This window comes from Apodemus sylvaticus, chromosome 3, assembly GCF_947179515.1.
Source record: "Apodemus sylvaticus chromosome 3, mApoSyl1.1, whole genome shotgun sequence".
Taxonomy (NCBI): Eukaryota; Metazoa; Chordata; class Mammalia; order Rodentia; family Muridae; genus Apodemus; species Apodemus sylvaticus.
In genome coordinates, this window is record NC_067474.1 from 57,657,652 (window position 1) to 57,669,903 (window position 12,252).

The following is a 12,252-nucleotide window of genomic DNA, read 5'->3' on the forward strand; positions in this document are numbered from 1 at the left end:
AGATGCAATGAATTAGAAATGCTTAGGGGGTGAGTATCTTATTAGTGAATTATTTTACTTATTGTGTTACCTGAATATCTTCCAGTTTTCCATGGATTAAGCCATCTTTACCTTTAATTTAAAATGTACCCCAGGCTCACCCACTTTGATTAAGTAGAACCAGACCACCAAATCTCCATAGTGAGATTGAAAAATGCCTTGGCCTTTCTTCCAGACCCCAGACTTAATCTTTGTTGATTAATTTTTCTCTCCTCACATCTGAACATCACAAATGGAAGCGAAAGGTGTGCTTTTCAGCTTGTTCTATGGGATTGCGAGTGAATCGGAAGTAGAGATTGCATATTCAGTGTGAAAGCCCTGCATTGCGCTTACTTGAATACTAAATTGGTGAATATTTCCCATGAATAGGTTTTCCAGCAAAAAGACTATTACATCATACAATAGATTGACTGAACTTCATGAATAATGTCCATGCCAATGAAGTTCGTGTTTGTTAAACATTTATCTTGTAGGCCTGTGTTGGTTGCTATAGTTTTCTTGCCTCAATTGCCTTTTTAAAAGAATTCATTCCAAGGCCATTTTAAGGTCTTTGACAGCATTATTTGTGAAGATAACGTTTACATCTATTCTGGTGCATTTTGAGTTCTCAGAAGAAAGGTGTTGTAGTCTCTGTTTAAAATGTATTTCAATGGCCACTAGGTGGACCCAAAGAAACGGATTTCTATGAAAAATCTCTTGAACCATCCCTGGATCATGCAAGATTACAGCTGTCCTGTTGAGTGGCAAAGCAAGACTCCTGTAAGTACAATGAAAAACTACCCAGTGGTTTGTTTGCAAAAGTTTGTGTGACTCCAGAACCTTCATGCTGTGCTCTAAATATGAAAGGAAATGTATTTTGCATACTTAGCTGGACTGATGGTGGAGACTACACCCAGTCCTGTATGCCTATCAGTCTCTGGGCATAGAGTGGTTGTTCAACCTGTACTTTACATAATCACCTGGAACCTTAAAAAGCAGGCCCTGGGCCCTGACTGAGAATGATGACACCTGTCTCTAATTCCAGGACTTATGGCTGCCGGCGGTTCCTTTATTCCATTCTACAGTACTTAATGAGCACCTTTAAAAGCTCCCAGGTGATTTCCATGTGCAGTCAGGATCATGAACAGTGCTCTGGAGTCTTTGTTGTCGCTGTTTTGAGACAAGGTTTCTTTGTGTAGCTGTGGCTGTCCTGAAATCATGCTGAGAATCAGGCTGACCTTGAACTAAGAAAGCTATCTGCCTCTGCCTCTGCTTCCCCAGAGTTAGGATTAAAGGCCTGTGCCACCAAGGCCTGGCTGCTGTGGAGTCTTGAAGGAGTTATTAATTCTGCTTAACCTGTCTATTCATTTGTAGAAATAGGTTGGACTTGTTCTGCTTTCCAGAGTTGTGAAATTACATTAGTTTTCAGACATCTAAGCCTGAGGAATGTTTTGTATCCTTAATATTTATTTATTAGCTCATTAAAAAGTAACACTAAGGTTGAGTGTAATGACACATGCCTGTAATCCCAGGTGGAAGGCAAGTTTGAGGACAGCCTGGTCTATACACAGAGACTATCTCTAAAGAGAAAAGCAATCAATAAAGCTGTTACACATTATGAATACATATTTTTTGTGAAGAAAAATCATTTAAAAATAGTTTGACAAAGGAGTGGCATGTTGATGCCTTTATTGGCTACTGTGAGTCTGGTATAATAGAAGACACCTGTATAGTCTTCTGTTCTGCATTTAGAAAATGCAGCCTTACCCAGACGGAGAGGGGGAAAGGGCAAGTACGTTAGTGATCTTTTCAGATAGTTTGTGATAATTCCTTAATGCTTGTTTGTTTGTTTGTTTCTTTTTTTTTTTTAAATCTTTGTTTTAGTTCATGTGTGCGATGCTTGCCTGCAACCTGTGACCAAGCAGGACAGAAGGGGACATAGGGTCTCCTGGAGCTGTAGTTGCAGATGGTTGTGAGCCACCACATGGGTGCTGGGAACCGAACCTCTGTCCTGAGTAAGGAGAACAGTCTGTCTAGCCTTCAGTTTGGTGCTTTCTTTGACGTTGCAGTCACCGGAGCACTGTGGATCCTCCCATAAGCCCTCAGTCTGCTCATGGCTCTTCTCTCTAAGTCCCACTCTGTGTTGGTCACGTGGGAAATACTTGTGCACTGAGTTGTGCAATGTTTCCAATGCCCACACATTTTTTGACACAAATACCATCAGTTAATATATTTTTTGAGCTTTGACAAGTTATTTCTCAAATACCCAAATTTGAATAACCAGTAAAGAGTGATATTCTGTGAGTGGCTGTTGAGGCTGTATGTGCCCCAGTCACATAGATGCTTTGCTCAGACAGCAGGGGCGTTGCATCTGACACTTCCATCTTATAATAAACAGACACATGCACGATGCTGACGTAGAATAGAATAATTCTTTTCTTTGCTTCATCAAGGGTTTAATTGAAACTGACTTATTAGGGGAATTGTGAGTCCATGCTTTCTACAGAAGCCTCGGTTTCACTCGTTGATTTTGTGCTATAATTCAAATGTGAGCACTGAGGGAACGTGAGAAGCACTAGTGTTAGAAAAATGGTGTGGGCGCTGGAGCTCCTCAGGAGACTGCAGACTGCACTGTAAAGAGTGCTTTACTATACACGACATTCTCCTCTGCTGCTTCACAGGCACATGTGATGCACACATGTGCACACACCATATACACACTGTACACACACATACATGTACTGCACACATGCAGCTTCACATGTAATTAGAAAAGGGAGGAGTGCCTTTATAGCCTTTTCAGGTAATTAAGACTGTTCTCCACTTCTGCAGTGGCGTGTGCCATGCACATGGATTGGAATAACTTGGAGGTGTGCTTCAGACATGTAGACAAATGGCGCGTTTGTGTTCTGGAATAATCACATCAGTGAATATAAATACTCAGTAGTTAGCTAGTCTTAGAAAAGAGGACTTTTGCTTCAAGCCTCTACTCTTGTCCCCATGTTAGGGCTATCCAGGCTGGACTAAACCCTCTCCCCCATGTTCCTGGGATGGAACTCTCAGTGTATCTCTTATCCGTATTCTCCTTCTCCCTCTATGATGTAGTGGATATCTGTCTGGTAAATGCAACCTAATCTAGTGATTACCAATGCCAGGGCCTAAGAACCATGTGAGTAGCTGGGCGGTGGTGGTGCACGCCTGTAATCCCAACACTCTGGGAGGCAGAGGCAGGTGGATTTCTGAGTTCGAGGCCAGCCTGGTCTACAGAATGAGTTCCAGGACAGCCAGGGCTATACAGAAAAACCCTGTCTCGAAAAAACCAAAATCCAACCCCTCCCCCCCCCCCCCAAAAAAAAGAAAAGAACCATGTGAGTGTCTGAGCAGGTCTTCAGAAGGAAGTGCCCCTTGTGAGGTGGAGATTGGGGTGCAAATGCCTGTGTTCAACCATTGGGGGTCATCATTTCCCCATGTGTAGAAGACTTTGCATGTCTTTTGAGCCATGATTCTAATAAGATAGAATACACTACTATCCATTTTAGAATAGACACCAAATGAAGTATGTGTCTCATTGTTTGTTTTTGAGACAGCAGTCTCATGTAGCCCAGGCTGGCCTCAGACTTGCTAAAGCTGCCATGGGATTTCAGATCTTCCTAACTGTGCGCCTAAGGACACTCTACCATTTAAACAAACACCAGACAGGTTCTGTGTGTTTGCTTTCTGTTCTTTGTTTTTAAACTTGGGGCATAGTATAAAGTAAAATATAATTTTGAGTGTTCCATACAGTTTTATTTACATCTTAATATAATTGCTGGTCAGCTGTGGTGGCACAGGTCTATAATCTGAGCTTCTCGGGAGGCTGGGCAGGAGGATGACAATTTGTCTTGTGTCTTGGGAACAAGAAAGGAAAACAGTTAACTGATACTTTGGATATGGGTGTGCATAGTTGTAATCCTAGCTCTTGGGAAACAAAAGCAAGAGGACCGCCATGAATTGAGGCCAGCCTGGGCTACCTAGTGAGTTTTAGGTCAGCCATGGCTACAGTGTGAGACACTGTCTTAAAAAAAAACAAACTATTGCTCAGTGGTTAAGAGCACATATTTACTGTTCTTGGAGAGAACCCCAAGTTTGTACCCCAGCACCCATGGCAATTGGCTCACAACCTTCTAAAACTGCAGCTCCAGACAGGGATCTGATACCACTGGCCTCCTCATGCCCCAACACACACACACACACACACACACACACACACACAGAGTAGTAAAAATAAGCCTTCAAATTTTGCTAGTATTTGTTAAATTCTATATTAGCATGCTACTATAAGAGCCAGACTCTCTATTTTACTATGGGATGCTGTGGGTGGGATTCTTTGGATAGCACTTTCCAGCAAAGCATTGTTCAGTAGCACTTGTTAACTAGCTCTCCAAATTGGGGCCATTGTTGCCTTCTTTTGCAGGTGGGGCAAAAGGATTTACATTTTCATGAAGTATGCATAGAGTAGAGAACCAGAATTTGAATCCAGGCAGGGGCTGCAGCCCGGAAAAGACCTGGGAGGCCAGTTGATTTAAGTGTGGGCCTGTATCCTGTCTGTCTGCCACATTCCTTGTCTGGTGTCTGCTGGAACAGAACCATAGACAGGTAGCATCACCATGTGGTAGAAAAGTCTGAGCCAGGACTAAAAACTGCCAGTCTTGGATGGGGTGGGGTGGGGTGGGGCAGGTGATCTTCAGCTCCTCGAGGGTTCCTAATCAGCACTTTGGTTAGTGTCCTGTCTGTGGAGTTGCTCGGTGCCTTAACCCATCAGCTTACTCACCTCACCGCTCTCCCTCCTTGGAGCTGCTGTGGGTGAAATGAGTTGTAAATAGAAGAGGTCGAAGGATTGCTGTCGCCTTTTGAAGGATTTGCTTTTTTCTTTCAGTGTGTGTTATCAAGAATGAACTATAAAAATAATTCTGATTTACTTGGATATTTAAGGCATAGATGCTGTAATAATTCTACGCATGATCTCCTCGTGCTATTTTCATGCACAGGTCTAGTACCCTAGTATTGTATCAAATAGAAGTTATATTCAGTTTCATTTTCTGCCCTAGTGAACAGGAAATGTAGCAGGCACGGATAATCCAAAATAATTGGCTACCTTTGGACATGCATTTTTTGTCCTTAACCTAACCTGAGTATGTACAGCTGAGAACTCAGGGCCCCATCAAACTCTCAGGTCCCTCTGAGGACCCAGTTTGAAATGAGAAACTTTCTCAGACCTTTGTCACCCTGTCCTTTTTATTCTGGAGTCCAGCAGAAAGCACAGTGCCTCCTTCATGCTGTCCTGCTTTTCCTGTGATAGCATTTGGTAGATGCACAGGACAGGGTGGCTGGAAAGCAGGGTGCTTGTCTGATTCCTTTAAAAACAGGGGCTTTTGTTTTGTTTTGCATTTATTTGTGTGTGTGTGTGGGGGGGGGGCGGAGAAGTCAGCTCTTTCCTTCTCTCTGTGGTGCTTACATTCCCAGGCCATGGAGTTTGGTGGAAGGAGTCTTTACTACTTCTGCCATATTGCCAGACCTGTTTTGGGTTTTTTCTTTCTTTTTTTTCTTTTTTTCTTTTTCTTTTAAAAATAGGGTCTCCCAAAGCTGGAGAGATGGCTCAGCATTTAAGAGCACTTACTGCTGCTGCAGAGGACTGGGCTTGGTGTCCAGCACACACGTGGTGACACAACCATCTGTAGCTCCAGATCCAGAGGGTCTGACCCTTGTCTGACCTCTGGGCTCCAGGCTGTAGGTGGTGCGCACACATACACTCAGGCACAGTCAGACACAGAAAGTTAAAGTCCTGTGTAGCCTATGCTGGCCTTGGACTTGCTCAGTCTGGCCTCGAACTCTTCATCTCCTGTCTTAACCCCTGAGTGTTAGAGTTATGGGTGGCGTCATACCTGGCTGAGAGGGGTTTCCTGCTAGGGGGAAGCATGAGTGTGGCACTCAGTGCTTTTCTTCTTCCTTGAGCAGTGATGTCAGTAAGAAGATGCCCAGCTGGGTGTTGAAGTGTTTGGGGCTTTTGAGGTTGAGGTTATCCTACATGAGGAATCTGTACTCTGAAGAGTCACCAAAGCTAAAGCAAGACAGTGCATATATATCTTAGCACTTTGGAACTCTTCAGTGCCATTAGTATAAACCTATGTGGTCTGTACTTTTTTTTTTTAATTACCCTCGAGTTTGAGCTTGTCCAGTCACTAGCATCTGTTTGTCTTGATCTGTTCAGTCTGTTCTAGAATGGAGTACCAAGCATTGGGTGGCCGGGAAGTTCAGCCTGCCTGGTGTCTGGGCATGGCTTGCTCTTCTGTTTGTAGTTGCTTCCTTCATAGATGCCATCCTCCCACAGCAAAGGCGTGGAGGGCGCCTTGGGGCCTCTCCATTCATAAGGACAGGTCCCCTCCTCTCCTCTTCCCCTCCTGACACTCAGGTTGGTCATTAAGGGTCAGCATCCAGTCTTTAAGGAACACAGACACTGGGCCACAGAACGGTCATTGTCTTCCTGTTTCTCCCCATTCTTGAGGTGGGATAAGTTTCTCAGGCGCTCACTGTCTCGTGTGTGTGTGTGTGTGTGGGGGGGGCACATGTGGGTGGTCATGTGTGAGGCAAATGTCTCCTCCATACCATACTGTGTCTGATTCCAAGTAGCTCATTTGGAGGGGAAGAGTGGCCTGTAATAAGAACATTTAAGTTTCTGAAAGTTATCAAGTTAAAGAGGAACTAAAATTGTGTATATTAGTAAAAATAGTTAAGCATTTTTTGAAGGCCTTGTCTGTTTCAGTGCTATACTTGAGTATTCCTGTGTTACATATATGGCAAGGCATGTACCGTGTCTCTTACAGATGATAAAACAGGCTCAGGGAGGTCACATGGTTATAAAGTAATGTCACAATGAAAACCAAGATCTGTCTAATCTCACAGCCTGTTAGCTGTCAGGCTGTGCTGACACAGTAGGGAAGATCCCATGGAGACAAGCTTAGGTGATGTTAAGGCTGAGCACCCCTGCTGTCCCAGCTTCCCTCAGAAAGTAGACCTTTCTCCTGGAGCTGTTGTGGGGAGAATGGCCTACTCTGGAAGCCATGTTCCTCGTGATTCTCTTCACATTCCATCTTCTGAGTGTTTTCCAGCCCAGACAAGGCCATTTCTGTCATTTTGTTCTTAAGGACTTGGTAATTGCCTTTCAGCAAATTGAAATTTAAGGCGAGTTTCGGTGTGTTGACATTATGGTGTGCTGAACCTTCAGTGTGACTGGCTATGCTGTGTGACTGTCGCACACTATCACATGGCTTACTGGGATCGTGCAGACCAGACCCTGACCCAAAGTGCACCACAGTAAGTCAGGGTCACCGACCTTCTGTGTCAACGCTGATTTCTAAACACGTGATCCCTTTGCTGCACAAAATGGCTGTCAGTCAGGTGACGGCATATGAGAGCCAGGAGCGAACTCTCTTGACGTGGTGTCATGGCCGGGAGCCAATGGGGAGGGCTGCCCTGCTGATCATGTAGCTCATCGAGGTGCCTAGAGTGAGGTCGTGGGCTCGAGTCTGAGCACTGCCAAAAGAAAAATCAGAGGAATGTTGATGTGTAGCCAAACGTCTGACAAGCTCATGATTGTGCTAATTTTAACTTTCAAAAGAACATACCTGCCAACAACAGTATATGAAATTGTGTTTTGTAGTTGACTCACCTTGATGAGGACTGCATCACAGAGCTTTCTGTGCATCACCGCAACAGCAGGCAAACGGTGGAGGATTTAATTTCGTCGGTAAGAAATACACCATGAACTCAAACGTGGTGACTTCTGTTTCCTGGTCCTGTTTTGTAACTGACAGTGATATAGCAATTTTTGGACCATGAACCATCATGAATGTATATTCGTGTATGATATAGTTCTTTCCTTGTGTCTTCTGGATGTTTTCCTACAACCTTTTCATTTATTATTTGCTTGGGGTGTGTGTGTGTGTGTGTGTGTGTGTGTGTGGTGGTTGTGGTGGTGGTGGGGATGTGAGCACATGCTGAGGTAAGTGTGTAGTGCCCAGAGGACAGCTTGTGGGAGTTGGTTCTCTCTCTTTTATTTATTTATTTTTTTTGGTTTTTTGGATTTGATTTTTTTCGAGACAGGGTTTCTTTGTGTAGCCCTGGCTGTCCTGGAACTCACTCTGTAGACCAGGCTGGCCTCAAACTCAGAAATCCGCCTGCCTCTGCCTCCCAGAGTGCTGGGATTACAGGCATGTGCCACCACCGCCTGGCCTAGTTTTCTCTTTTTACCATTGGGTTCTCAGGATTGAACTCAGGAGGTCGGCCAGCCTGATGACAAGTGTGTCTGCCCACTGAGCTCTCTCAGCATCCCTGGATGTCCTCTTTAAACAAGAACACTCTGCATTGTGGTCATTGATTAGAGAGATGTAGTGTTTATTTGTTTTTTTTGTTTGTTTGTTTTTGTTTTTTTGTTTTTGTTTTTCGAGACAGGGTTTCTCTTTGTGGTCCTGCCTGTCCTGGAACTCAGAAATCCACCTGCCTCTACCTCCCAAGTGCTGGGATTACAGGCATGCACCACCACGCCCAGCTGAGATGTAGTGTTTACGTAGTTGAAAATCAGAGGAAACTAATCCACCGAGAAGTGGTACCGCCCATTTTCACAGTTTTGAAATTCTCAGATGTAGATCTGGTTCTGCTGTAACCATGAAGAGGACAAGATACTCACACATGCTTTCATTTACTTTCAAGGGTAGGCATGGCCAGTGGTAGATTACTTGCCCAGTGTGTTTGAAGCTCTGGGTTCTATCTCTAGCACCAGAACAAAACAAGAACAAAAAGGTTTGTTTTCAAGCAGGGGCTTGTATTGTTGTCCAGATAGTAGGCCCCAAATAACGTGCTCTGTATTCTCTCTGTTTCTGACTTCTGTGTCTGTTTTTCTGTCTGTTTGTCATGAGCACGCACGCATGTACACACACACACAGATGCACGTGTGCGCACAGTTTTGATGTATGCCTCAGCAGGCCTTATCCTGCTGTTCACTCTGTAGCTCAGGCTAGCCTTCAGCTTGGTCTTTCTGCCTTCCGGGAACTGGGAATGCAGTCATCTGACACTGTGCAGCTCATGTCATAGTTTATAAATCTTTTTTTTTTTTCCCTTTTTTGAGACAGGGTTTCTCTGTGTAGCCCTGGCTGTCCTGGAACTCACTCTGTAGACCAGGCTGGCCTCAAACTCAGAAATCCGCCTGCCTCTGCCTCCCAGAGTGCTGGGATTACAGGCGTGCGCCACCACTGCCTGTATAGTTTAGTTCCTAAAAACAACCCTATAGTGTGCTGTTCATCCTCTAGTGTGTGAAACTCATGTTAGGACGTCATTGGCAAGATTTTTGATGTCAAATTGCTTTTTTAGGTCCTTTATGTCCAGGCTAAACCTGTAGTCTTTAGAATTCTAGAGATCAAGACTTCATAACTCTAAGTCCCATCTGGAATGGCAAGTGTGTGCTTCTCTTCAACACCTCGTCTTTGTCACCTCTGCTTTGTATTTTTGTTTGTTTGTTTTTTCCACAGTCCATTTTAGAGATCTTAAGTTTGTTTTGAAACAGCTTTACTGCTCTGCAGTGGGAGCTTTGCAGCGTAAAGAAACTCTGAGTGCTGCCATGCAGTGGCTCTGGACCGTGATGACAGCATGCCAAGAATTGGAACTAATGCAGAACATCTTAATATCTCCCTAGTCTCAAACAGTACAAATTCAAAATTTCTACTTCAGCAACCCAAAACTTTTGCATGCTTTTTCTTTAGGATGATCTTTAACTAAAAATTACATTTAATGCCATCTGTAATCCCAGCCTTCAGAAGGCTGAGACAGGAGGATCGCTGCTATAGTGAAAGGCCACTTCACACCAGCCAACCCCCAGCCGCGGGAGCTCACTCCTGTAATTCAGTACTTGCGATATTGAGATAAGGAATTTGATGCTAACCTGGGCAAACCTGTACTGCATTCTGAGACTCTATCTCAAAGACTGAACAAAAGCCAGCTCCTGGCCACCATGTAAGATTAGTGCTGCACTTGGCACTAGAGAGGTTTCTTACTCCAGAGGGAGGCAGTCAGTGCCGAAACGTTTCTCTCACGGGTCCGTGCTGAGTGTAGTGATGATGCCATGTGTGACCCCAAAGGAGCCATCACCTTCTCCAAAGGTCAGAACATCGTGGAGACAGGGACAGAAAGTGTGTGAGCCGAGGGCGGGGATGTCTTGTGAAAGATGTCTGATGGGCCATTGTACTGTGCCCTCAGTGCAGCTGTGGTAATCTGCACAGGATCTGGCCAGTCAACATTTTGTCATGGACAGGACGATTGGCATTAATGGTTTCAGGGGGAAGGGTGCCATTTTCTCACTGTTGTACTCACTGATAAATTAGTTACCCACACTCCAGTAATAACCTCCAACCAGTGGGCCAGCACGGTGGCATAGGAGGGCTCATGGGGGAGGGGGACCTCTTGTGAGAGACGGGATTGAGAGTGACAGAAGCTAAAATTCGTTGGGTACATATGTGAAATTCTCAAAGAATACTTAGGTTTTATATAAGTCTTTTTCTCTCAGAAAGGCTGAGGTTCAGAGAGTTGCCATTTGTTCTAAGTACTTTCCAGTTTGAGGTAGAGCAGCTCTGTATAGACTAGTCTGGCTTTGAATTTTCAGTCCTGCTTCAGCCTTCTTAGGACTGAATTAGTGTCACCATGCCCAGTCTTTACTTTCCAGTTAACTAATTAATTACATTTGCTTTTTGAGACAAGGTTTCTCTCTGTAGCCCTGGCTATCCTGGAACTCCTGTAGACCAGGCTTCCCTTAAACTCAGAGAGCCGCCTGCCTCTGCTCCTGAGTGCTGGGACTAAAGCAATGCAGGGCCTTTACTTTCCAATTAAAGATCTTTGGAGATCCACTAAGGTTGTACTTATTGCTAAGGCAGTGTGGAGCTCTGTCTTTAATTTGGGACTTCTAAAACAGATCAGTTCTTGTGCCTCATGCTAATGTGATACCATTGATCTTTGTGAGGAGACAGAAGAAATAGTGACCCACAGACTGAAGCTCTCTAGCAAATACTCCTGAAAGTACTTTTCCCTTGTCTGTTTGCTTGCTTTTTTTCTTTTTCTTTTTCTTTTTCTTTTTCTTTTTCTTTCTTTCTTTTTTTTTTTTTTTGGTTTTTTGGATTTGGTTTTTTCGAGACAGGGTTTCTCTGTATAGCCCTGGCTGTCCTGGAGCTCACTCTGTAGACCAGGCTGGCCTCAAACTCAGAAATCTGCCTACCTCTGCCTCCCAGAGTGCTGGAATTACAGGCGTGCGCCACCACCGCCTGGCTTGCTTTTTTTCAAGACAAAATTATGCTCTATAACTCAGGCTGGTCTGGAATTGCCTGCGTAGCCCAGGCTGGTTTCCAGTTTCTGGCAGTTTTCCTGCCTCAGCTGGTGCTGATAACGCCAAGGTCGCGGGTTCAATCCCCGTACAGGCCACCAATTGTCGAGACTACCCTTGTCCAGCAAGAGATGATGCGACACCAGAGAGTTTCTTCCCCAAGCAGTTTATTCGGGAACCTTAAACAAGGCTTCTTCTTCCAGGGAGTGTCCACCAACCCTTTTTATGCTGTCCCAAGATCAAATCAGGTTAAGCCCCGTGGGAACTGCTGGTAGGCTGTCTCTATGCGGAAGAGGCAAGAAGCAGCAGGCTTTCCAAACGGGCGAGGCGCTTAGCAGCTTCCTATACTCAGCCACCTGAGTGCTGGGATTAAACATTTGAGTCACCATTCATGGCTTCTAAATTCTTTATTAATAAATGTTTATGTGAAGTCGTCAGATTCTCCTCTGGCCTGCAGTTTGGCCCATGTCATTATGTCGGTCCTGAGATTCCAAGTCGTGGTGCTCCAGCTTCTGGCTTGTGGGAGCATACACATATCTGTGAGTTTCACTTCGGGGTCTGTATGCTCTCTCCCAAGTGCCTGAAAGGTTAACATGTAGCTGAGCGCAGAGAAAGGATCGTCAGGCCCTGTGTGGTGGTGCGTCCTTTATCCCTGGCACTCAGGAGTCAAGTGTAGGCATAAGTGAGTTTACAGCCGGCTTGGGCTACACAGCAAGTTCCAGGATAGTCAGAGCTATGCAGAGACCCAACAGAACTGGGGGAGTGGTCAGTTGTCAAGATAGCTCAGTGGGCCTTGAGTCACCATTGAGAAGCCAAAACCCGGCTTTGAGTCTGGA

The 12,252-nt window shown here is 44.8% G+C and overlaps 1 protein-coding gene across 1 annotated transcript in view; it reads left to right on the forward strand.

The window, feature by feature from the left end:
- Melk (maternal embryonic leucine zipper kinase) overlaps positions 1–12,252 on the forward strand; it is a 56,493-nt gene that overhangs the window by 22,536 nt on the left and 21,705 nt on the right. Inside the window, exons 10-11 of the mRNA XM_052176397.1 lie at positions 700–798; positions 7,715–7,801. Coding sequence (XP_052032357.1) covers positions 700–798; positions 7,715–7,801 — 186 coding nt within the window. The remainder of the gene's footprint in view (positions 1–699; positions 799–7,714; positions 7,802–12,252) is intronic.